The sequence below is a fragment of the Plectropomus leopardus genome, chromosome 16 (assembly GCF_026936395.1).
Source record: "Plectropomus leopardus strain MGB_pleo_1.0 chromosome 16, ASM2693639v1, whole genome shotgun sequence".
Lineage (NCBI taxonomy): Eukaryota > Metazoa > Chordata > Actinopteri > Perciformes > Serranidae > Plectropomus > Plectropomus leopardus.
Genome location: NC_142191.1, coordinates 6,014,519 through 6,041,742, shown reverse-complemented (window position 1 = coordinate 6,041,742; position 27,224 = coordinate 6,014,519). Strand labels below are relative to the sequence as shown.

Genomic DNA, 27,224 nt, shown 5'->3' with positions numbered 1-27,224 from the left:
TTTGAAGAATTTTAAGATGTTACTTGGATTGTAGCACATTTCTAGGATTTTAGGATGTTTATCTGATAGGACATTTCTATGATTTAAGGACGTTAGAGTCTTAGCCAGGACCTTTGTCGGGGGGTGCGGAGAATCCTCCACTGGCACTTTTTTTTGATGAACAAGCTCTTTTTTATGCTGTTTCATGCACTTTGGTGACTTATGTATACTAGTGTGAATCACTTTATTTCTATTGTGAATTTAAAATTTTTTGGTCACCTGGCATTCTATTGGGTACCAGATGTGGCCCAGGGGCCACAAACTGAATATCACTAATCTAAAAAAAAATGCATGCATTTATAATTAAATTCTTGCTTTGGGATGATCTGTCTGATCTGATAAAATATCCCTTTTTTGTTTTTAATTTTTGTTTTCTTTGATGAGAATATTGTAGAGCTGCTGCGTTTTCGTGCAGTTCAATCTACATGAATAAATTATGATGCCTGCCTGTGAGATAGGCTGGGAGGCACTGCATCTGTCTATGCACACAAATGGTCTCTGTGCAGCTCGGAGCGCGCTGATTACCATTCCGAGCACAGCACCTCTGGTCAGAAATGGAGCCGGGTCGGTGGTTGACAGTAGTCCGGGGGCAGGGGAAGGAGGGGGGGCGCGTATGATGGCAGCAACCTTTCAGTCAATCTGGATTAACTCGCACTGAGCCCTGCGTCGCCGGCGAAAGCCCGTGAAAGCGATACGAACATCTGGCTGGATTCGGCAGCACAGCACCAGTCACTCACAGCGCTGCTAGATATTAACTGTCGCTACAAAGGCGTTTTCTCTTCTGGAGGTGCACACAGGCGGATGCGCAGTAGGAGGCGATCCCGCACAGCTGCAGCCTCGCAGCCACACCGGGACCCTTCAGGTTGCGTTTTCCAATGTGTGTGTGTGTTGTTTTTTTTTTTCCACGGAGAGACGGGGAGTTACATATCTCCGGTGCGAGCCGGGATCGGCGGAGGAGTCGTCCTTTACATGCTGGTCATGGATTTCTTGAAGGGCATCGCTGGTTTCGCAGGCCGTCACATGTTATAGGAGCCAAGACGCGTGTTTTGGGACACCTGAAATATCTCAAAGAGGCACCGTCGGTCCCATTTTAGGCGGAATGCTCTCAGCCCTCCTGGAAGGAAATCGGCCACCCTCCTCTGACTGGGCTTGATGTTTCATCTGCAAGGTAAATTCAATCATTTATTGCCTCTGAACTCTTTTGGGGGGAGCTCTTTCAAAGATATTGACTTGAAGTACTTCTCTCAGGACCCATCTGAGGGGGTTCACATTTTCCCCCGTGACAGGGGTTGTGGCCACCAGCCCAGGACCTGTACCGCAAGGTCAAAAAACCTCCTCAATCGCCTCCGTCTGATAGCAATTTTTTATTTTTAGTCTCCACTTGGCTGCATTCTGTGCTGTTTTTTCTCTCCCTACAGGTGAAACTGAGCATCATGCCTAATGTGGCCATTATTCAGCCTCTCTCTCTGTGTGTCTCCCTCAGATAAATATCCTCTCTGCAGGATAAAGATTTCAGATGTGTTTCTTTGTTGTGCGTTTTATCAGCACAGAGGATCCTGCTGCTCTGTGATATGCAAATCAGTCACTAAGGTGTGATAAAGTCTAAATTAGTAACAAATCTGATGACAGGATGTGGGCAGTGGTGTTGCCAGGTGACTGATGAAGACAGGTGAAAATATGATCTTGCTGATTTTTATTTTCATTTTTTTTTTTTACGAAGGGTGAGGTATAATGTCTTGTGTCGAGTGTTGGTTATCACAGATCTTATTATTCATGAGTGCCCGAGGCACCAGTGTAACTGCTACACCAGTAAAATCAGGCCCACGCCTCATTTTGCTGCCTCTTTTTGCTCTCGCTGCTATGTTAATGCACTCAGTGATGTGGCTCATGTGCTGCTACCTTTCACTGAGGGGAAGACGAAGAAGTGATGTGTGGTTCCTCAGCACCGAGGCTGTTTCTGCAGACCAGCTCTACATTCACTGACCCAAATTTTTACTCGTTGCAAAATACGCTTTTGTCTCTGTGCTTTTGCAAAGATTTGGGACCGTCTCAAACTTACACCTGGTCCACATGCTGTGTGCATGCACTGTGTGAGAGTTGTTGTTTTTATTATACAACACAATAAGGAGAGAAGATTATGCATTATTTAACCATTTTGCTGCTGTGTGAGGTTAAAAAAACTCAGGATCCTGAGTGTCTTTGAAAGAGGGAAAACAGATACCAGTGATCACAGATTTCATTTTGGCTGTCCTAATTTCCACACATATAGATGGAGCATGGTATTTTCACAATGAGATTCAAGGATTTTTCTTTTTCTTCTACCTGAAACTGCTCCTGGGAACTGATTTGACAGACATGTGCAAGTGTGCATGTTCAGGGGGACACGTATGAAACAGGAAATTTTGAGGGTCAAACACTTAATTTTCTGCATTCTAGTGATTTTTATGCATCAGTTTGCACCTTTTCTGCATCATTTTGTCTTTAATTGAATCAAAATAGAAGTCCTATGCTACTTTCATGCTTTTATTGTGGAAGAGACAAATGCACGCTCTAAATATCGAGAAGGATGTGTCCCCTGCGCCGCCCCCCTTTTCGAAATCTACGCCTATGGGCGTGCGGGCCCATACTGTGCAAAATATTCGCTTGACGAGGCCATATTGGTATTCAGAGGCGGTGCTTGCGGATTCTGCATCGCTCTTTCCGGAAGAAAATCTCAGGTCATAAGCCCCCTCACATCAGGGCATGTCACCACGGTGCAAGAATTAAGATCCAAAGTCTGTGATCGGCATTTCAATTTGGCCCCATTCACCCTCAGCGTCTAAAATATGAAGCGTGTTTGTTTATTTATTGCTCCGGTCTCGAGATTTCCAGCATATGAAGGTATCAGTGAATATTCCTGTGATAGCGTGTGAAGGAAAACACTTGCAAAGAGTTGTAAGTGCTGATGAACAGCACTTCTATTGATGCAGTGGGGTCTGCTTAGTATGCTACACCCCTGGCACGCACACGCACACACACACACACACACACACACACACACACACACAGATACACACAAAAATATTTTCAAGTAGCGCCACATCAAATCATTTAGGATTTTATTATGCGCAAGACTGAGAAAACGGTAATGATTCAGTCACTCCAAACACTGAATCCAATGCAAAATTAGCTGAGTTCACAATCTCCTTTCTTCTCATCACTGCAGGGTCATAAAAGGTACAATGAGTCTGCTCCGGCCTTCAGACACAACCTCCATTGTTCTAAATATTATTAGGTGATCTGAAAACGAGCCGCTGATTACATCTCACCCAAAACTGACGTTTTCTGTGTTGCCATGGCATCAAGGCTGTCACCCAAGAGCTACTGCGTTCTAACATTGGCAGACTCTGTAGGAAAAGGGTGTCACAGCAGCACATACCCTCATTCACAAACACAGATGTGTTAGTTAGACGCTCCATAACGGCATCAGTGTTTGGTCAGGATGTTTGGACTACGTTTACCCGGCAAAAATTTCTAGCAGCTCAGTCAGAATATGATCCTCTCCAGCAGCTGCAGCAGCTCCATTTGGTTCTCAGGCGGGCTGAGGACCTGTTTCACTGCTTTGTCGATACCATTTTACCATCATGTTGCAGCATCAGTTTACCTCCTTGACACAACAGAGCTTATTTCTGGCAGCGGCACACGTCCAGTTGCTTCCCCCTGAGCAGCGCAGGTGAGACGCTGCCATCGTGTCGACCTGTGTGGAGGCATACCAAGCAGACTTCATCTCATTAACTTCCCCCCTCGCAAGAGCTGCTTTCCCTGACTCCCTGCCCAGACGTGGATTGCAGAGGCTTTCTCACATGAGCTCCAGCATAAGTTCGACCATCTGAAAACATATCCCCCATTACCTCACCGGACGATTGGCATGCAGTATGCTGCATAAGGCTTTTCTTGGCGAATGCTGCCCCAGGGACACCATAGATATCCTTTCCTACAGTGTACTGCTACTGCTGCTACTGCTGCTACTGCTGCTGCTGCTGCTGCTGCGCATGAATGTCTGTCTCTATCGCTGGGGGTTGTTGTGTAGTGAGCTCCCTCTATTAGGCACAAATCCACCCACCGGTGTGCGTGTGTGGGTGTGTGCTGTCAGTCTGCTCTGTCCTCCGAGGGCGAAAACACCCGCTCAGAGGTAGTAAACGAACATTTGATTGACTATGAAGGAGATTATGGTTAATGCATCACTAGATTATCAGTTTTCTTGTTTATTCGTGGCCCTCCCAAGTCGCCTCGCCATAATGAACAGCCCAACCTGGAGGATAATGATTTTTCTGGGGGTGTGACATTTAAAGATGAAGTGCGTGATTGATGAATGCATTGATTGATTATCTACTTATTTGTTCATGTACCTGATGAGTGCAACCTGTTATGCAAATCTCCGTGGAACAAACCGTAATTAAATGCAAATTAGGGGAGACGGTGGAAGACATTTCCGGCCCCGTCTCACTGGCAAGGGGGCTGTCCTTTTGTCCTCACAGAGCGAATTTTGTAGGGATTACCGTTGCCACCATTCTCTTCACGTTTGGCTGAGTTTTCAGCGAGCGGAAAGAAAAAAAAAAGCCCCATCTCCACAGAGTGAATCAATATCACGTCTTCAGCGCCATTCGAGTCTGGAAGTAGCAGGTCCTCTCCGCCTCATTGCACATCCAGAGGCCGTGCCATTCAGAGTCAGAGCAGAAGGTGGTTGGCAACACGAACACACCTACACCTTTTAGACGCTCTCCTCGGATACGCACAAAGAGTAGATATTAAAGTTTCCACTTCGGCCTCACTACACATACAGCAGTGATACTCAACATGAAGCCTGCGGGCCAAATCTGGCCCCTGACAGGGTGCAGAGTGGCCCCCCAACTATTTTCTAATGAGGTGAATCAAACTGCAAATTGTTTTGTACTTTTTGTACACAAGGTGCCAGAGAACGTAAAACAGCATCAAAGTAGAGCTTGTTAATCATAGAAAGTGCCAGTGGAGGATCCTCCGCATCCCTGAACAGAGGTCCTAGCTAACACCCTGATGTCCTAAAATCCTAGAGATGTGCTAAAATCCTAAAAGCATCCTAAAATCTGATAAACGTCCTTAAATCTTAGAAATGTCCTGAAATCCTAGAAACGTCCTAAAATCTGAAAAATGTCCAGAAATCTGAAAAATGTCCACAAATCCCAGTAACATCCTAAAATCCAAGAAATGTCCAAAAATCCTAGAAACATCCTAAAATCCAAGAAATGTCCAAAAATCCCAGAAACGTCCTAAAACCAGAGAAATGTCCTAAAATCCTAGAAATGTCCTAAACTCTGGCAAACATCCTTTAAACTGAGAAGCATCCTAAAATCCCAGAAAAGTCTTAAAATCTGAGAAACTTCCTAAAATCTGAGAAGCATCCTAAAATCCCAGAAAATTCTCCTGGTATTTTACAATAGTGGCCCCCATGCAACGCAAGTGTAGTATCCCGGTATTAAAGTTTCCAGTTAGGCTCCGTACAGTTTCTCTGCAGCTTGACACTGAAGTCATCTGCCAGCTTTAAGGAGACAACACTTAATAATGACTCCACTGTCCATTTGCTCAGATCTCGGCACCACAGCACCCCAGACTGCAATCCAGCAAACGGGGCCCCTGTGTGACTAGGTGAAGATGTCCCCTGTAAAAATGGGTCGAGAAAGACATTGATTCATTGCTGCTCGATCAGCAATATTCATGAAAATGTCACACCCAGCGCACTCCCTCCAATGATATCATTGCTCCTTTTGCTATTATGGGCCGTTTTCAGGCGACCTCTCTCCTGCCTCCGTGTCGGAGCTGCGATACATTTTATCCAGCTGTCAACAGACGCCACCAGGCTTCCTTCGCTCCCCTCCTGACGTTAAGAACATGCCCCCACATGGCACGCATGTCACTCCCATCCTGTGTGTTTCCTTCAATCCATGATATTTCCCTCATCCTCCGACTGTCAAGGTTATTACACCGTGAGTTGTGTGTCACAGCTCCGGCGCAAGAGAGGCCTTTTGAAGCATGAAGGCACTCAGCTGGCGGGCTCTTTGCTGAGGCAAGATTTTTATGCACACTCTCCAAGACCCGACGTCGACAATGGAGACATTACCAGCGGACCACAGAAAGCTATAATCATAAATCAGCCGTTCTCTTCTGTATTTAAAGGTTAGCCTTTGTGTTTTTACTACAGTTGTGGGATTGGATCTCTTGTTCCCCGTGTTTGATCGGATTGGTGTTCCTTTCTGTGTGCTGTAACGGGACACCCAGAGGGGCTGAATATTGCATGTTCTACCAAAATGACACTAAATTTCAGTTCTAAAAATAATCACGGCTAATGTCACTCCCGCTCTGGTACACTGTGCGCCGCACCTGCAGAGCTGTGATCGGATCTCCACTGTCTTAGTTTTATGACATGCTATATCCCTGACAAGGTCTCAGGATTCATCAAATGGATCCCTCCTTATCCCCCATCTCAGCTGTGTCATAAGTAAGAGTAGCAGCACAGAGAGCAGAGAGAAAATCAATAGCAAGGCATAGCACATCCTCACCCAGGCACTGGGCCCAATCATCCCGTCCTACTGGCGATATGATCCTGGGAGATATCAGTCTAATTCTGACGAGGCCCTGGACTGCCAGTCTAGACTTTCATCCTTCTGTACACAAACATAAAAGGGCCGGCATTATCATATCAAAAAAGTATGATCGGAGGGATCAAAAGGAGAGCTGTCACAAAAATCATACAAGATTACTGGGGATGTTTCACTCTCAAGACTGCAGGTGACTAATTAGTTTCATGTCTAATTGCACAGCGTTTATTGTTTGTTCAGGCATTGACTCGCTTAGCTGCCTGCTTAGAGTTTGGACTCTCTGTGAATCTCAGCTGTGAGCTGGCAGTGATGGTGTTTCAAATCTAGCAGAAAAGCTTTAACTGTACACAGCAGAATCCCCCCGCTCCTTTTTCTTTAAAGGGGGAGCTTTCAGTGCACGTGTGATTATCCAGCTACAGAAATTACAGTTTGATAAAGATGATTCAAAAAACAATCGCAGTTTTCATGCTTTGTATCCTTTAGAGACTTATTTCACTGCTGTAAAGACGGTATTTTCAAAAAACTGGGCTTTCTTTGCAGCAGAAAGAAACAAATACTTTTGAAACTGGTGCTACATAAAAGGGCTGTGGCATTTACTTTTACCTCTGAAGTCAAAGTTAAGGGCTGGTAATGGTGTCACACCAGAACTGATCCGAGTTCCAGTATGGCAAGTTGGAAAACTAAGGAGCGGTTTACACGGCAACACTTCTTGCATTAAATGTTACACTTTTGTTGCAGTTTGGCCTTTCATTCAAACAGTGACAGTGTTACGGGAGCCTGAAAGCACAAACTTTGAGAGCTGTTACTGCACCCGTACATACCTTAAAACTACAAAAATATTACTTTACCTGACTTTTTATATATTGATAAATATCTTATAACTTATCTAGGTCACTAAAAACACTGTGTACAGCTGGTATTAACATGCATTTTGAGTGATCCAATTAAAAGTGGACAGCGCTAAAGGCTGGATTTACACTACATTGTTCAGGTGACACGATTTTTTCCTCTCATGTGGCACATGGATTGAATATGTACCATGAACTTGTAAGCAGCAAAAAAGCACATGAATCAGATATTCTCAGTTAGGTCTCATTCATATATGGAAATAAATCAAGATATGATTTGGAAATCTGCCAACGAGTCTGTAGCCCAAGCTGACAAACTACTCAAACTTCCATCGGCACGAGGGTGAGAAAATAATGACTGAATTTTTATTTTAGGGTGAACTGTCCCTTCACGGCATAATTACACGTGCTTGGAAAGTGGAAAATACAACAATGGAAGACGAGGGTTCAAGCCAGTGGTCCAATGCAGAGATTACGTTTTTTAAGCCTTTGGGGCGAAGTAACTGAGTTCATGTTGAAACAAACACATTTATGGAGACATTTCAGTTTCCATTTACACACGTGTAAGCAAAGTTTAAGCGGTTTTAAATGGATTTGAGTCACTTTTAAGAGAAGATGTAAGCAAAAAAAATCAGATATAGGCAACAAATCAGAATTAGGCATCAAGACTTGTGCTCTACATCCAGCAACATACAGTACAACCACAACAACCACTAGCACACATTGAGATCCGATCACTTAAACCACTTACCGAGCTGGTTCTGGGACACATAAGTTTTGCACGGAAACGCTAATGTGTCCTGATGCGTCCCCGACGAGGACTACATTACCAGTGCAGGATGGAAGGAGAAATGTTGATTTCTGCCGACAGAGATATCTCCAGCTGTAACGACACAAGTAACAAACATGTTACAGAGCAGCTTTACATCATTACTATGCACGGGAAATCTGAACTGTGGTCAGCTGGAGACTCATGATAGGCAGACGTGTGAACTCTGATGTGTCTCTGCTGTTTGGATCACCAAAACGCATGTTAATACCAGGTCTAAACCTGCTCCAAGATGACAACAATTAACTGTTAAAACCTGATTCAATATTACAAATTAGAGCAAAAATTGATATGCAATACATGAATTATCAAAACTTTTCTTACCATCAACCAAACATTTACTTTTATCTGCCATGTTTCTGCATTTATGACATCAGAGTCTGTACATTTTTGCGATTATTTGGACATTACATGATTGCAACAGTAGTATGAGTTACTACTTTTACTAGCTGGTAACCAACTATCTCGTGTTGTGGTTCAACACTGCATTAAAATGTGTTTCTGAAAACATTTTAGGCAACTCAGTAACAGCCACTTGGTTTACATTTGATCTGCAATCATTAGTTATACCGTTTGATCTGAATTTGAGAGAGAGGGGCGGCTCTCTCTCAGTCCACTTTTATACTCTTTTTAGTCTGTGGTGGCGGGCATACAAAATGAGGAAGTATGATATGTAGTTTGAGCACAAAAATGGAAAATGAGCACAGAGATCTGGGTGCTGGCAAGATGGAAGGAATTTCATTTACACATACTACTCAAATTGTTATGATACAATGCTGAAAATCTGCAAAGTATCCCTTAAACCCTCTGAAACCTGGGGAAATAGACTTGATTTCCTTAAAAAACATGAGAAGACAATGAGCAACTAAAAATTCACAAGAAATTACCAAATACCTGAAAATAAGCACAATAAAGTAAAAATAAAAAAAGGAAATTATCTAAAAAAAACGTTACAATAATTCCCTAAAATATTTATGATAATTATAAACATGTTTTGGTTTTAAAAGTTTTTCCCTAGCTTTTGACAAATAATTTTCTAAATTACCAATTTGTTGCAATTTCTTTGACATTTCTTGACAAGTTGCTCATTGCTTTTTTCCCTTGATGTTTTCAAAAGAAATCAAGCCGATGAGCTCAGGGTTCAAAGGTTTTCAAAGACACTTGAACGCAGCACGAGAAAAGTGATGTCAGTCCATGTTTCAAAGGGTTAACTGCTGAATGAATAATACGCCTTTCTCTTTCTCTCTTTCTGCTCTGATGTTTTTTAGGCGTATTAACGTGACTGAAGAGCCTGATGGAGTCTCTCCTGGTTTATCTGATAGTCCTGGGTGTGGCTGTGAAAGCCCACAAAGTTCAGGTCTGCCCCAAACGCTGCGTCTGCCAGGTGCTTAACCCCAACTTGGCGACTCTGTGCGACAAAAAGGGGCTTCTCTTCGTGCCCCCGAACATCGACAGGCACACGGTGGAGATGCGACTCGGGGATAACTTTGTCACCAGCATCAAACGCAAAGACTTTGCCAACATGACCAAGCTGGTGGACCTGACGCTCTCCCGAAACACTATCGGATCCATCGCGCCCCACGCTTTCAAAGACCTGGAGAACCTGCGAGCGCTTCACCTCGACAGCAACCGTCTGTCCCGCATCATCAACGACACCTTCAGCGGCATGTCCAAGCTGCACCACCTCATCCTCAACAACAACCAGCTCACACACATCCAGAACGGGGCCTTTAACGACCTGACGGCGCTGGAGGAGCTGGATTTATCCTACAACAACCTGGAAAGCGTGCCCTGGGTGGCCATTCAGAGGATGTCCAACCTCCACACGCTCAACTTGGACCACAACATGCTCAGCTACATCCCAGAGGGCACCTTCTCTGGGCTGCAGAAGCTCAAGAGGCTGGACGTGACCTCCAACAAGCTCCAGAAGCTTCCGCCTGACCCTATTTTCCAGAGAGCGGGGGTCCTGGCCACCTCGGGGATAATGGGGCCGACGTCGTTCGCGTTGAGCTTCGGAGGGAACCCGCTGAGGTGCAACTGTGAGCTGCTCTGGCTGCGGAGGTTGCGGAGGGAGGACGATCTGGAGACCTGCGCCTCGCCGCAACACCTCGCCGGACGCTATTTCTGGACCGTTTCCGAGGAAGAGTTCCTGTGTGAGCCTCCTCTCATCACCAGGCACTCTCAGGTATAACCTCCAAATTAAGCTGTGTGCACCGTGAGCAAAATATGAGTAACTGTATTCTGTTACAGTGACAGTTTAAAGAAGTCGGCGTTCATACACATTTTTACCTATACATTTTCATGACTTTGAGGCAAATTGTAAAGACGGTACTTTCACTAAAACAACCATCATTACTCATTATTCTACAGCACTAATTTATAGGTTTTTAATATATATATTTAAGTAATTTAGAACAGGATTAGAAATTAATATTTTAATATAACTAAGAGACTGTTGGCTAGTTGTCAGGGGGAAGGGGTGGGTGCAGAAAGAAGGAGGCATGTCCATTTTTTCTTTTAACACTAAAGAGGTTGTTATGCTTTTTATTTTGGGTTAGGAGAGGGGCATACAATTTAAAATAAAAAAATAAGAAGAAGAATTTTGTGAAGAAAACATGCCACTTTTTAAAAATCACCAATAATTATGCCATTTATCACAGCGAGAATAAATAAAAAAACAAAACAGAAATTATCATTGGATTTTCAAATTTCCAACAGTCATTGATCACATGGTGTGTTATTATACAGGTTTGTGAAACAAAATTCAACAACTTTTTCAAAACTTTCAGGGTACAAGGCAAGAAATAGGCAACACAGTGACAGAATCTTGTTTTATATTTGATCAGCGTTTGATCTAGTTTTTCTCGGCCTCCGTTGTCACAGTGCAGGATGCAGTGAGGCGCCCACTTCCTGTTCCCCAGGCTTTTACCATCACAGCTAAACAGGGCATTAAAATATGTTCTCTTTGTGTTTGCGGTGGCGGCCAGAAATATGAAAATGTGGAAGTACAGCTCAAAAGCAAGCAAAACTCTCTGTGGCAGAGGAGGGATAACTGGGCACCGGTTAGATGGAGGTGGTTTACCAAAGTTTGTCTGCTCATACAAAGTAGTAGTAAAGTATCATTTTTAATCGAAATAATGGATGCTCATTATCTTTTTTTAGATGACGTTCATACTTTTTAATTATAATACAGGTGCAGTGCTGCGCAAAAGTCTTGGGCCACCATAGATTTGTTATCTAAAAAAGAAAAGTTTTGTTATTTTAGGTAAGTTGAGGTTATGTATTAATTTATTTCTCAGTCAATCTCATTAAGATACAAACAAAGACTGCAGAGAACATGTACAATGCATTAATACACCTAAAAATTCAGAACAAAATCACTTGTTCAAACTGAAGTCAAAATATAGTGTTAAACATTTTGTGTGTGTGTGTGTGTGTGTGTGTGTGTGTGTGTGTGTGTGTGTGTGCGTGTCAAACAATCAATATGGAGCTTTGGACATGTCTTGAATGCAACCTGGTTAAAATACACCAAAAAATAATAACTGTAAAATCTCATGTTTTCTGCCCAGAGAGTTCAAGACACGCTCAGTGGAAAGGGAGGTCACACTAAACACGTGCAACTTCAGCCAGTTGAAGTTGTTATATTCTTAAATATTTGTGTTTTTAACATTGTATACACATTCCCTGCATGTTCTGGTTATATTTTAGTAAAGAGACTACTGAGAAATAATAACTGTATGATCGTTATAACCCCACTAAAATAACAACGTTTAAGGTCGCCTCAGACTTTTGCACAGTGCTGTAGATGTGATGAGTAATCGTGGTGGTAGAGACTGTTCAGGTTCCAAAATAAAGTTTAAAAATAATTTCCATCAAGTCCCAGACAACCATCGAATTTCTCTGATAAAAACTGTCTGCTTTCTTCCAAAAACTGTCAGTGCATCATGACGGAGGGAGCTCTGTGATTACACAGGGTCAAAGTAGTAAATGTAATAAACCGTGATTGTTGCAGGTTTTATTGCACTCACCCATGATAATGCATTTTTTCTGATTTCACCATGTGTCCAAAACTACCACAAGTGTTTCTGGCACTCTCTCGATGCACTTGGCAGGACACACCTGACTGTGATCTGGCAGTGCTCATTGGTTGACAATAATCAGTGGTGGACACTAACGAAATACATTTAATCATTTAAATAAGTACTGTACATTTTAAAGACAAATATTGTACTTTTGACTCCTCTACATTTCTGTGAACCCTCTCGTTATTTGTTACATTTGCTTTGAAATCAGCAAATGATCAGCAAATTTGATTGTTGACCTCGCACGTGTTACTCAGAGTGGGCAGAGGTCATCAGCGGGCGGCATGGTGTTAGTGATGGCTACGGCTGCAGATAGAGATCAGCTCCATGTTTGAAGTTTTTCAGATAAGGAATTCATATCCGGGCGGCACGGTGGCGTCGTGGTTAGCACTGTTGCCTCACAGCAAGAGGGTCCCTGGTTCGAAACCTGGTTGGAACGGGGTTCGGTCCGGGCGGGGACCCTTCTGTGCAGAGTCTGCATGTTCTCCCCGTGTCTCCGGCTTCCTCCCACAGTCCAAAGACATGCAGCTCAGGTTGATTGGTGACTCTAAATTGCCCTTAGGTGTGACTGTGAGTGTGACTGGTTGTCCTGCGATAGTCTGGCGACCCGATGACAGCTGGGATTGGCTCCAGCCCCCCCGCGACCCTTACGAGGACAAGCGGTTACAGAAAATGACTGACTGACTGAATTCATATCCTTAAAATGATTGCTGTTTACTGTGCAAAAACGTCATCACAGCCTACAAGATTTTGCCATCCATATCCAACAGGTTTTTCATTCTACAGGTTAAGAAAAGCAAGTCTGTGCATCCTGTGGGTTGTTTGAGAGTCATTTGGATCTGTAGATGTATTGTGACAATATACAAAAGAAGACGCTCCTTTCTCTCTTCTAAATTTTGGCAAGATTGTGTATTTTTGTTTAATCTTGGAATTTCCAGCTTGGCTCCTACAACAGGTCTAAAATACACAGCTTAGACAAAATTGTCAAATTTATACTGTAAAGTGCCAAAAAAAATGCATCACTGAAAGCCATTCAAACTGCAATTTTTGGATCCCACGGCCATCAAAGCATTAAACATGCATTGTATTATTTGTGGGTTTCATTCTGTTTTTTTGCCTTGGAATTTGTCATTTTTACTATTTTCAACCTGATGACAAAATTTTTATCATATTTGTCACATGGAAAAAATACATGCTATATCAACTAGCTGCACTGTCACAATCAATGTTGCTGCAAATCACTGACCTATCCCAGGCTGTGATTTTTTAAAAAAATCTACTTTGCATGTACTATATTGAAAGTAATTCTTTTTGTGTGTGTGTGTGTGTGTGTGTGTGTGTGTGTGTGTGTTTTTTTTAATCTAAAAGCATAGTGGCATCATGACAAAAACCTGGCATTTAAAGGGTATTGATATTTATGATTAGGACTGATGTTGATGAAAAAAAATTCAAATGAAATTGAAAGTAGAAAATAATATTAATGTATACCATTTTTAAAGCTTGATTATGAAAAGCGCTTTCTGTGCGCAGAGCGATAAGAGTGTGTGTAATATCAAAGCTGTCTCTAACTCAAGAAATAATTTGACTCAGCAACTTTCACTTATATTAGAGTGATATTTGACCAGAGGTATCTATACTTTGACTCCAGTATGAGAGTTACTTTGTCCACCACTTACAATAATGGAGTCTTTGGTGTCTTCTTGTGCGCACTGAAAGTGAAATGTCTCGTTATCCCCCCTATTCTGGCGCCTGAGCCACCAAATTGAGCCGTGTGTGCGGTAAGACACAGCACTCACTACTCTGTGAGCCAGGCATTGGATTCTGACTCAGTTAATCCTAGGTGGCACTTTGTGCTTTCTTTGACTGTCACACCAAATATTAGCTTTCGAGCCAGAAGAGTCTTACTGTACAAGACGTGTGGGACTCATCTGGGCCGCTCGGCTAACTGAATATTGTAAAATATATTGGACTAAATATATTGGACTCACTTAAAATATGGAGTCAAACTGTGGCCTGTGGAGAGTTTTCGAGAAGTTCTTCTTCTTTCTCAGTTATCGTTTAATTTAATAAAGATATTTGCAGGAGCTCTTATTACAGCGGCAGAGCTCACAGTGATTTAGCCTCTTGATTCATGCATCCAAACAAAATTATCTGATCAAATCTTTGCCAAATAAATACAGCTATATCGCCTAATTTACATTCAGGAGACTCCCTTTACATAATTGCAGAGGAAATTATGTTTTACTTGGACTCCATCAAACACACTGTCACATTGATTATATTGCCTTCATAAGCATGCTAATTCAATATCACAACAATGATCAATTGTTAGTTATATTTACAGAGAAATAAAGCTTTTAAACACAACATTATCAATAAGGGCATTTATTTAAACATCTGAGCCAAACTTACCGCACAGAGAATCACTGTTTGACCGAGATGTTTTTCATTTTTTGTGTTTTCTTGCATTATTTAACCCACTGAAACCTAGGTTAAATGTTCTTGTACTGCTTTCAGGTGCTTTCAGGTATTTAAACCTTTGAACCTTGAGCAAAGTGATACAATTTCTTTAAATAACATGCAGGAAAAAGCAATGAGAAACTTGGTAATTAATGTTCCACAAATTGCAAGAAATAATATTAGATTTAGAAGATTATCTTAGGGAGAAATGTCTAGGGAAAAGAAGAAAAAAAGCTTAAAACTACATTAATAATGATCAGAATTACATGTTTAATTATATATATTTTTTTAATTAACTACTTAACTTCTTACAGGTAATGACCTGAAAATTAGCAAGAAATTAGACAGTCAATTAGCTGGAAAAAAAAGGTAAAAGAACAAAAACATGAAATGACCTGAAAAAGTCCTAACATAAAATAATACAAATAACAATAATATGTTTGGGTTTTTTTGTATCCCAATTTTAAAAAATGTAATTACCCTTATTATTAAAATCATTTTCTGATATGTTTCCCTGATGATTTTCTATTATTATATAATATAATTTTCAGGTCATTTTCTTTCCCTTTTGTTTTTGCAATTTGTGGGACATTTAGAGCTAACTTGCAAATTGCCTTTTTCTCATGTTTTTGAAAGAAATCAAACCAATGTACCCGTGTTTCAAAGCTTTAAATGCTTGTGAAAGGCGTCTGAACACAGCACAGAAAAAATAATTCACATTGTTAATCAGTGTGTCTCTTAACATCCAGCTAACCGCTTTTACTCCCTCTCCTCAGGAGCTGCGAGCTTTGGAGGGTCAGAGTGTGACTCTACGCTGTAAAGCCAGGGGCGACCCCGACCCCATCATCCATTGGATCGCCCCCGACGGACGCCTTATGTCCAACTCCTCCCGGGCTGCGGTCCACACAGACGGCACGCTGGACATCCTCATCAGCACTGTCAAGGACTCGGGTCTGTTTACTCCCCAGGGGGGCTGTGCTTGTGTTGTTGACTGAACAAAATGAGTTGTTTGCTTGTGTACGCAGAAGACTATCGGGCTGAAGTGTGTGTCTACATCAGGCGATAAAAGTTTAGAGTGTGGAGGAGTGTCGGCTCGCACACCGACTGAGGTCGCAGAGGAATGAAAAGTGACCTTTTCACCTTGTTGGCTTCGTTTTGGACATGTATAAAAATGTGCTTTCTCACATCTTTATGGCCTTGTTTACACCTTTTATTAACATCATGTCTTTGGTGATCAGATCGCCTTCTGCCCATGTTTTTGAGGGAAATCAAGGCAATTAAACCAGGTTTTAAAGGGTTAACTGAAGTTTTATGCGTACCGAATTAAGTGTTATTAGTATTGGTATTCCTTTTAAGGAACAAAAAATCTTAATTTTTTAAACAATACCCAGCCTTGGTGATGTTGAAGGACCGTCTGCTCAGTCGACATCCTCTTCTTGTGTGTGTGTGTGTGTGTGTGTGTGTGTGTGTGTGTGTGTTACTCACCGAGAGGTGATCCAAAGCAGCTTGTAAGATGACGGAGTGACTTCCTTTGTGGTTGAAGTAATCCTTTGCGTTGTAAAAGGGGACAGTGATGGGGATGTGAGAGCCATCTGTTGCTCCCCGCATTGGGGGGACCTCCATCTCTCCTTGAAACCATCCACAATCTCCCACAGTCTGTCCACAAGAGGCAAACAATTCAATCGGTGCTGAAGTGTTTGTATAATACGACAAACCCTCTAAACACTATAAGACATTGCTGATTTGAATTGCTGCCTTATGCTGGTTAAAAACAACAATGCAATTGTTCTTTGGCCACAGAAATAATTTGCATCTTCTTTACATAAAGAGCTGCGAATTGAGATCAGATTACAGGTGGTCACTCGAGACGCATTCTAATGCCCGGTGTGAACAGACAGACTTACACCATGCTCACACTAGACCCGCAATCGCCCTGATATGATAGCTTCTGCACAGCTTTTCAGAGAGGCGCTGGGGATAAGATGAAACGAGACGAGATGATACTTTACTGTCTTTTTCACTGAAATTTGTCTTGCATTCTCAAGCTCTCAACAATCTGCAGAAAAGCATAAAAAACACATTAAAAATACATCTGTAAGGTCGCCCACCAGCAGTCATTAGAAAGACTACACAATAATCGACCGTATAACGGCTCCGACAAACACTGCTATGTGAGAAACACATTCACATCATCAATATCATACATTCAGAGAAACCTCGGTCTAGTCACAATACATGAGGAATATAATTCCAATCCATGTTGTGTTGCTGATTTCAAGTCCATTTGTGAGTACTTTATAGAGCAAGCGTGCAAGTCGCCAGCTGAGCATCACCTCAGAGCCAATCAGAGTCGATCATCTGTCACTGCCACTCCTTCAGCTAGACTACTGTCACAACAAAGACAGAGAAACACGTTTGTGGGAGCAGATCGGCTGGCGGATGCTGGACGTTGCTGGTGTGTGTTGTGTCTTCATCACCGTACTGTTGTGAGCTTGTTGTTAGCGGTGTAGTCGACCCTCTGTTGACCTAGTGACGCGACCTTATGCAGCGTTAAAATGAAACCGGCAAACGGTTGACGGCAGACCGACGACACCTCCTGGACGAAACAGTTTAAACTCAAACTGACGGAATGGCAGGACGTCAAAATATAATGATGATGTGTTGCCATGGTGATGTGTCAAAAAAATGGAATGATGTATTAAATGCAATTATCTCGTGTCGATTATTTTATGTAATTATTGTAGCAATTTAAACGATTGTTAAACTCCATATTATCCAGCTGGTATTCCACCCAGTTCAGCGCTGATCACCTGCCACATGTCCGCTTTCCTTATAACATCTCAGGAGGATTACAGTTTTTTAAGAGAAAATTACGGTTGTTGCACCAAAATTATTAGCTTTTTGTAGTCCAGATCGACCATGTTTTCCCCTTTCGTGGGAGCTACACAATATGCGGTTAAAAACTTCGGGTGTCAATGCCATCTACTGTTGCTGTTGTGGGTATTCTCTGCCAGCCTTGCCTAATTTTAGCGTCCGGCTCTCATTAAAATGACATCCAGCATGCCGTCCATAGTCTGCAGGGTCCTTGTGAAGGCAGCATTACTGGCTAATGCTAATGCTGAGATATTGCTGACATAGAAACAAACCCTAACCCTAACCTGGTATACAGCAAATCATTAAAAAAAACTCTCCCCAGCGCTCTGCTGTTGCTCTTCTGCTGAAAAAAGCACTGTATGGACACTCACCCTACCTAAAGCAAATACAAGGAGTTTTGATCGATTATGAAACGGTCTCAATTTAACTCTGATGCCTCTAAATCAGATGCCAGTGCAGCGTGCTGTGGAAAGATCTGGCTTAAGCTGGCACCTTCAACAGTTTCAGCAAGACTCCTCCTATGGCCAAAGGAAGAGCTTCCCCTTGCTGCTCTGCCTGTCCCTGCTGATTTAGTCCCTGTGGCAGCAGTGTCTGTCTGCAGCACCCTTTTCTACACTAAAGCAAAACAAAAATATCACGTAGAATATAACACGTCCTCTAATACAGAACAACATTAATGTAAAAGCTGAGCGGTGTGGAAATGGAGAGAGAGGGGAAATATACTCGGACACAATACTAATCAATCACACCTAATATGAAAACAAGTTGTCCACTTGTCCTCAAGACGCACGTTAATACCAGGTGTAAACAGAGCCAAGGTTTCAATGGCTGAATCATTACATTTAAAAATGTCAACATGTTTTCTCGCTGAGAGTTAGACGAGGAGATCGTTATCACTCTCATGTTTGTCTGTTAAATATACAGTAAAGCTGCAGCACAGCCAGCAGCTGGTTAGCTTAGCACTTAGCTTAGCAGACTGTAAACAGAGGGAAACAGCTAGCCTGGCTCTGTCGAAACAACAAAATCCACCTTCCAGCACCTCTCTTAAGCTCACTAATTAACACCCCATATCATGTTTGTTTAACACATACAACATCTTAGTATAAAAACGGCTAGGTGTGGTTTTATGCGGTAATGAGCCATACCATTTCTTGGCCAGGAGCAACCCCACGATGAGGAGTAAAAAACAAACATGCATTGTTTTTATACTAAGATGTTGTATGTGTTAAACAAAAGACATAAAGTGTTAATTAGTGAGCTTTATATGTGCTGATAGGGAGATTTAAAGGAAAAGTTCACCACAAAATGAAAAAAAGCTTATTTTTTCTCTTGCCTGAAAGCCATTTATGAGTCTAGATTGTTTTGGAGTGAGTTGTTGAGTGTTGGAGATATCGGCCGTAGAGGTGCGGTGCTCAAATTGCCCCAAAAAAAGAAAAAGAAATTGCATTTAAAAAAACTCAACAGCAATGTTTCTTTCCAGAAATCATGACCCGGTTACCTAAGATAATCCACAGACCTTGTTGCAAGCAGTTAATGTTGGAACTATTTTCTTTCTACCGAACTACACCCACCAACCTAATCACTGCGCAGAGGGAACAGTGCATCTACTCATGGATGAGCAGATGCACCTCGTGTTTTCACCCCGTGAGAGCACCTTGTGTATAAGCCTCAGGCTTCTTGACCTCTCCTGACACCTTTTTTGTTTCTTTTATTCAACTGAATTTTATGCAGTTTTTAATTGTGTACAAATACACTAAACTAACCTCAGTGTATCGTACAAGCTGAGTGCCATCTAGTTTTATTATATTAGAGAGAAGTAAGACATCTCTACGACAGATAACTCCCAATAACCAAAAATATCTAGATTGATAAAAAGCACTTTATATATAAGGAAAAAAAATGTATTTTCATTTTGTAAAGAGCCATGCTGGCTGTTCCCACCCTTTCCCAGTCTTTTAGCTGAGCTAACCAGCTGCTGGCTGTGAACTTGTATTTACTGCACAGATATGAAAACAGCATTAACTTATCATTTCACCCTCTGCAAGAAAGCAAAACATTACCACTGAGCCTCAGAATTCCCAAGAGATAGCATTTTGTTACCTTGTGCTCACAAGATGTTGACTTAGATATGTTTTTATTGTGGCTTGCAGCTCTTATCTGTAGATCTCAACAAATATCAGGTGGGAAGATAATGGATTTAGTTTGTGTTTCAGGTTCCTTCACCTGCGTGGCCTCCAACCCAGCAGGCGAGGCTCAGCAGACGGTGGATCTGGTCATCGCTAAACTCCCTCATATCACCAACAACACAGTCGCGGAGCAGGAGCCCGACCCCGGATCATCAGATATCGCCACGGTGACTAAAACGGGCGCAGAGGCGGGAGGGCTGCCTCTGGGGAACGCGAAGACGAGCCAGGAGAAGAAAGTGGTGATTGCTGAGGCCACGTCCACCTCGGCCATGGTCAAGTTTAACTTCCAGAGGAGTATTCCTGGAATACGCATGTTCCAGATCCAATATAACGGCACCTATGATGATTCACTGGTTTACAGGTACACAAATAGACCTCATCTGAGGGGCTGTTTGTCATTTATGTGAGGGGTTGGTGCAAAATGGGGAAGGCACTTCAAATATTTTTTTGAAGTACTGGGGAGGGAGGTTTTTTTTTCAATTTTTAGGGGAAGGACATTCAAATTTAAATGGTCATATTTTGTATTAATTTTAAATAACCTCAAAATCTTCAAGATCACACCATTTATAGTCATACAGGGAGGCTCAAGGATTAATATTTGTAGTTCTGGAGAAAGTCATGATATTAAAAAGAAAAAAAACACACCCCTGTCTGACAAGTGAAGTACAGTCCCTAAATTAAAGAGGAAATGCTCTTAGGAATATTTCACTGGTCTTTTCATAAAACTGGAAACAAACACTTTTAAAATTGGCGCTACATGACAAGAGAAAACAGAGACAAAGTATCGTGGCATTTACTTTTGTTCAGGAGGTAAAAAACCTACAACTACCAGAATGCACTTCACAGCACCAGACCAATAAACGCTCCTGCTGGTGAGTAACATATGCAAACTCTGTTTGAACGTGCTACAGTACTTTTTCTCTGTTTTCTCTGGTCGTGTGGCACCAATTTCAAAAGTATTTCCATCCTTCTACTTCAGAGACATCCTCGTTTTATGAAAGGACCATCTTTCCAGCAGTGAAGTACTTCTTTAATTCACCGAGTTAGAAATAAAAATCTGCTGGCTCTACATGCTGTTTTTCCCGCTGTCTCTCTCATCCTCTCAGCTGTCCACTGAGCAGCAGCTCGGAGGCTGCCACAGTACATCATGTTTCAACAAACATGAAATTATTGGCAGTGAAACAGGCAGGGACATCACAGTGACAGTGATATTTTAAAAGAAACTGATTGCTTATTTGAAAACATTATTACTTATTTGTCGTTACTGCTAAACCTCCCCTCAGAGAGTTCGTGACTTGCTGCTAGTTGGTTTGTTTATACGGACGTTTGCCTGCTACGGCTTCATACAAATTTGTTCCCACAACATACGTCTGTGGTGCACACAAAATTAACTTGTTCCCATAACATAAGACCTTGTTCCCACAAGGTAAATAACTTGTTCCTGCAAGATAAGAACTTGTTTCTGCATGATAAATTTGTTCCCACAAGATAATTATTTGGTGCACACAAGATTAAATTGTTGCCACAAGACAAAGTACTTGTTCCCACAAGATATATAGCTTGTTCCCACAAGACAAATAACTAGTTAACTCAGGTTAAATAACTTGTTCCCACAATATTAAATTGTTCCCACAAGATAAAGTACTTGTTCCCACAAGATAAGAACTTGTTCCCATAAGACAAATAACTAGTTAACACAAGATAAATAACTTGTTCCCACAAAATAAGAATTTGTTCCCACAAGATCAGAACTTGTTACCACAATTTTTGATTGTGTATTTAAAAACCAAACCAAAAAAAACCCAAAACACTTTTAGGATCTCCATACATGCCATAACAGATTCTTGGTTTATATTTGATCAGCTCTGCCTGATTTTATCATTTGCTCTGAGTTTGAGAGAGAGGGATGTCTCTTTCTCTATCTGCTTCTACACTTTTTGTGTCTGTGGTGACGGTGGGCGTAGAAAAATAAAGGAAGTACAATCTACTGTTTTTTTTTTGCTTGTAAATAAGCAGGGAGATCTGGGCACTGGCAAGATGGAGGGAAGTTTATTATAGTTCACTTACACATACTGCCTACATTGTAAAGACACAAAGCTGGTTGAAAATCTGCGAAGTATCCCTTTAATCTCATAAACAAACCTTTAATTTGAATCTGAATGTATATGCCAGTAAACTTAAGCTGATTGGAATCATATTATTAAAAAACATCCTTGAACCTCATTTTACCTCTATAGTCTGCTTTGATTGCTTAAATCCCTTTAGATATTTAGTCATTAAGAACTGGACTTGGCTGTCGACATGATTATTTGTGGTGCCTATTAATCCTATCAGGAAGACAGACTAATGCACTGCATCTGACTTCGTATTCTTCGACTCATAATCTCCACCCCCCTCGCGCGAGTGTATCATTTACTATGTGCAAAACCTTGATAATGCTTAATCAACAAAATCAAAACAGAATGTCAGCACTAAGCTGCGGACTGATAGGAAGATGAAAGAGTAGTCAGCCAGTGTTTTACAAAAAGCATCAGAGGCTTTGCACATGCCCATCTGAGAAACCGGCGTACACAGCGCTCTTTCAAGCCTGCCCTCTCTCCCTCCGTATTTAGTGCTAATCACTGTGATATGACAGCATCGTCTCATGGACCCCTTTTTTCTCCAAAGGAACTTCTAAGTCAACTTCACATATGGTGTTTGGCAGTGGCCACCGAATTCAGGGGACATTAAAGAATTGGCTCTGTAATCCTGATGTGAACAGACGGACTGAAAGCAACCTTTTATCAGTAAAGACGCTGGCAGGAAATAAATCAAATGTCAGGAGAGATTATGCCAAGACAGATCTTAAATAGCCCCCCGAGAGATAAATGATTGTCGTGTCATTTTATCCCCACAAAACAATAAGCCGCATAATCTGATTTGCCTCTGTTTCCTTTCATTTAGCCCTCCCTAATCTCACAACGCTTTTCTTCTGTCTACAGAATGATACCCCCGACGAGTAAGAGCATCCTTGTAAACAACCTGGCGGCCGGTACGCACTATGACCTGTGCGTGTTGGCGATCTACGATGACCAGGTGACCCTGCTGACCGCCACCAGAGTGATAGGTTGCATCCACTTCACCACAGAGCCGCAGTACCTGAGATGCCATTTCATGCAGTCGCAGTTTCTTGGGGGCACCATCGTGGTTATCATTGGAGGGATTATTGTAGCCTCAGTGCTCGCTTTTATCATCTTCCTCATTGTGCGCTACCGGGTGTGTAACCAAGGAGATGCAGATAAGGTCAGTTTGGCACGATTCCCCCATGTTTTGTTCTTTTTCTGTTCATTATTTCTGTTTATACTAAATCATAGCCTGGTAAAATCACCCTGATGATGTGAGCACAGGACTCAGTTTCTCCCTCTTTATCAGTCTGAACTCTGCTGACTGAAACACTTCCAGTGGGCTCGAGTGCTCGCCTTAACACACAAACATTTTCCTCTTGTCCTGATAGTAGCACTAGCCTCTACTACATAAATACATTGCCAGTTAGACAGTAACATTACAGTACTGTGCAAAAGTCTTAGGCCAACGTAAATTTGGTATTTCAGCAAAGCTGTTATGAGGTTATGTTTTTTTTCCTCAGTCTCTTTAAGATACAAAGAATACAGAGAACATGTTCGATGTATTGAAAGACCAAAAAAGTCAGAATAAAATTACTTCTTCAGACTTTAGTCAGCATTTCGCGTAATGTAATTTTACAACCATAACAAAACATAGCACCAACAATCAATATTAAGCGCTGGACATGTCTTAAATGCAACCTGGTGTAAGTACACCAGAGGATTAGTATTGTAAATCTCATATTTTCTGCCCAAGAGAGTATTTGCGTTTTTAATACAGTATACATATTTCCTGTATATTCTGGTTGTATTTTAGTAAGGAGACTACAGACAAATAAATATGTATGATCATCATAACCTTAAAAAAAATAACAAAGTTTAAGTTGGCCTAAAACTTGCACAGTACTGTAGATCTAAAAAATACAATTTATTTATATATCCCATTAGTATTTGACATGTACCTTGTTGATAACAATCCCCATGAGGTTTTTTGTGATACAATGGCGTTGCCAGCATATTTCGGCATTTCTCATTCAGCAGCCAGCTGCCTCTGGACTGCTGAATACAAGCTGGTAGCTTGTGAACACCGATCTGCATGGCTGTGATCCCCAGCTTTGAAGCCTGTTGTATCGGCTCCTTCATTAGTACAATCAGTGGTAAAACAACTATGAACATTGATTTGTACTGAGGAACATCTTCATCACCAACAGAGCCAGTTAGCAAAACAAGCTTTTGCCAAATCCAGTCAGAAAAACGGCGAGCAAGTCTTTTCCTCAGAGAAACTCCGCTGGTGTATCCTCTTGTTCTGGTTTAATTGTTGTTATCGACTCTATTACTGAATTAACTTCCCTTACATAGAACCCCAGTAATGAGTCCTAAAACCTGGAAATCTGTATTCCCGCACCGAGGGTTCCCTTGTCTCAAAGTCAATGAGTTTTTTTTTAATGAATTTTTGGTTAGAAGCCTGAAATTGGGTCTGTGGTTAACAAAAGTCAAAGACACTTTCACAATTTGTTCTACAACATAAAATATGTCAGTATATGCCCCACTGGCAGAGTTTGAAACTTTAATGTCTTAAAAAAGACGATTGCTAATAAGTGGCCGAATGAGACTATAGCTTTCATGCAGAACACAGATTTACAGCCTCGCAGTGGTGGTGACACGACTGTAGAGTAGTTTGTTTATGGCCTAATGTTAGCTTTTTACTTACGGCGATTAAGTTTAGGCTTCAAAAATACTGAAAGTGGTGTTCATTTGTGTAGATTATCTTGCTGAACAAAACGTCTAAGTATCATAAACATTTGTTGGCCACAGAGGTTATTTACTGCTGTGATCCAAAATTCAATAGAAAAATGCAATGTTAGCTCCCAGGCTGGCTTTCAGAAAAAACGCCACCACTAGGGCACTCTATTTACATTATTTACAGAAGATATAAGCACTTTTTTAATTTCAGCTCAGTGTGAGAGTCTTGTGTTTTTGTTTTCAGCTATAGTGCACAGTGTTTCTCCGCCCTGCTCAGAAGAGAGAGCAAAGGGAGTGGTGAACAGCTTAATACAGCCACACAACAGCTTACTTTCTGTATTAACCCAAAATCTATTGGAAAAATCCCATAGACTCTTTGATGAAGGAAGCAAGCTTCGTCAAAGCTTAGCTTCTGAGTTGGCCCTACAAAAAAACATCATCCTGAGAGCCACAATTACTGTTTTACAAGCAGCAGCCTGCGTGTCACGTCTTCAGCTACAACACAGTCCCTGACTGGCTACTTATGTCGTCAACTACAGTGCAGATCTTTGATTTGCCAAACTGGATTGTAATTTCAGGAAAGTGTTTGGGGTGACAAGGAAACCTGTGAGTTAAACAAAATGTTGAGTTTACATCATCAGGATGGTTTTACCAGGCGAACTAAATCAGGGCTGTCTAACAGAATTCTTCTCTCTCTTCCTTTACTTCTCTCGTCATCTCAGGCTCTAGAGATGGGGGATATTCGGTCACTGAGCAGTGACGGACAACTTCAAGGCTGTGGCATTCCCAAATCCCTCTCCAAGCAGGTCCTGCGTCCAGAGAAGAATGACAAGGAGTGCCTCCGAGTTGCCCTGCCACCCGCCGAGCCGGTCAAGCAGCGACCGCCCGTCGTTGTAGCCACCACCAAACCCTCTGTCCCCGACTGCACTGTCTCTACCTCTGCTGCCAGTCACAGTTGGCACCCGGCCTCCCCTGGTGCCCCAAGGCCCAAACGCTCCAACGCTCCATCCAAACCCTCAGAGTCTCGCCGAGCCGAAGCTCAGGCGGACGTAGAGCTTGATAACATGAACCGGAATAACTCATCGGAGGTTAAAATGACCACCGCCGTCGCTCTTTCTGTTCCTGGCCAGCCCATCAAATGGACTGCGGTCCCCAGGGGTCCACGGCCCCAACAGGCCTCTCGACATTACATGACTGTGCCTGCAGGTGGAGTGAGGGTGAACCGTAGGCACTCCCTCAATGCAGACTCATACAGGGAGCGCTGCTACGTGGCCTACCCCAAACCTGGGGCCAGCCTGCGCTCCAAGCGGAGCCTGTCAATGAGCGGGGAGCTGCCACAGCTGGAGAGCACGACAAACATTCACCGTGCCAGGGACAAGCTCTCCCGCTCTGAGTGGCTTCTGGAGAGCACTTTATGATTTGGAGTTTATGACCTGCGTTCTCTTGTTTTCTTGGATTGGATTTGTGGTCCGTTGTGGAGCAGACAGGGATTTTATGCCTTGTTTTGAGCTTTTGCGCTCGCCATTGAGGGACCTCTAAGCTTCTCTCATATACTGTATATGGGGCCATGGAAGGCATACGGGGTTATGGGAAGCGTTTCACATTTGTTTTCTACCTTATAACCTATCAGTCGTCTTTGTAGCGACGTTTGAACTTTGAAGAGAGGCACAACAATGTATAAAATAACATCATGTACAAAAATGTTTAGTTGTGTGAGATACTGTACATCTCAGCACAACCGTAAGTGTTCATGTGGTATTGAATGCAGTAACGTGGACATACTGTATTATAACAAAGAAAGAAGCACACGGGAGGGGGGGGGTTATTATATTCGCAGTCTCATCGCCTGTTAACTGAAAGTGATACAATCTCTGTAGACTTTGAACATGATTCTTGTCTCCAGCTCTACACACAGACGGTGACATGTCTTAATTACCTTGGTGGTGGTTCGGAGAGATTACGAATGTGCTTTACATCCCAGAGGTGTTGGAACAGAATGTAGTAGACAGACAGCGCTCCATCTTTTCATCTCGAAACCCCCCAGACGCGGCACAATGCAGTACTTTTGTGGCACAAGTCGACTCGAGCCTAATACTGCCCTCCGGTTTGAATCGATACATTTTTATCACATAATTACATAAAGACTCAACCCTGATAGGATTCCTGTCACAAACGATTTGAGCGACAATTGAGCCAACACCAACAGCATGACAGGTGCGGGAAGTGATATCACGTGTGGATGAGATCCAGAGGAATGGTGCATTTCCATATTTTTTAGACGTTATCATGTCACGCCAATGACAACCATTGTAAATTAACTTGTCGATGTAAGAGAAACGATAATCACAAGTATGGGAGGACGTTGGCTCTTGATTTTGCTGTTGTTTCTGTTTGATGTTTACCAGTATAAATAAACCAGTGATAAAAGGGAACACACTCAGACTTATCTCA

General features: G+C 42.2%; 2 protein-coding genes across 4 annotated transcripts in view; one reads left to right on the top strand and one right to left on the bottom strand.

The window, feature by feature from the left end:
• Window positions 1-27,224, bottom strand: part of LOC148186800 (uncharacterized) — a 41,562-nt gene that overhangs the window by 2,357 nt on the left and 11,981 nt on the right. For 2 of the 3 annotated variants that reach the window (XR_015779124.1, XR_015779125.1), the window contains exons 2-3: window positions 16,355-16,525; window positions 8,250-8,381 (exon numbers count right to left, since the gene is read on the bottom strand). Coding sequence is in view for 1 of the 3 variants with exons in the window: in XM_088089413.1 (XP_087945539.1) it covers window positions 12,968-13,055; window positions 16,355-16,525 (259 nt within the window). In the remaining 2 variants the exon portion in view is untranslated. Of the gene's footprint in view, window positions 1-8,249; window positions 8,382-10,895; window positions 13,056-16,354; window positions 16,526-27,224 lie in introns of those variants that run through there. The other variant, XM_088089413.1, reaches the window with a different exon arrangement.
• On the top strand, window positions 679-27,224 carry lrfn5b (leucine rich repeat and fibronectin type III domain containing 5b). Its single transcript, XM_042504021.2, has 6 exons — window positions 679-1,207; window positions 9,596-10,512; window positions 15,646-15,820; window positions 19,957-20,290; window positions 22,911-23,211; window positions 25,496-27,224. The coding sequence occupies exons 2-6, from the start codon at window positions 9,622-9,624 to the stop codon at window positions 26,189-26,191; spliced, it is 2,397 nt and encodes a 798-aa protein (XP_042359955.1). The 5' UTR covers window positions 679-1,207; window positions 9,596-9,621; the 3' UTR covers window positions 26,192-27,224.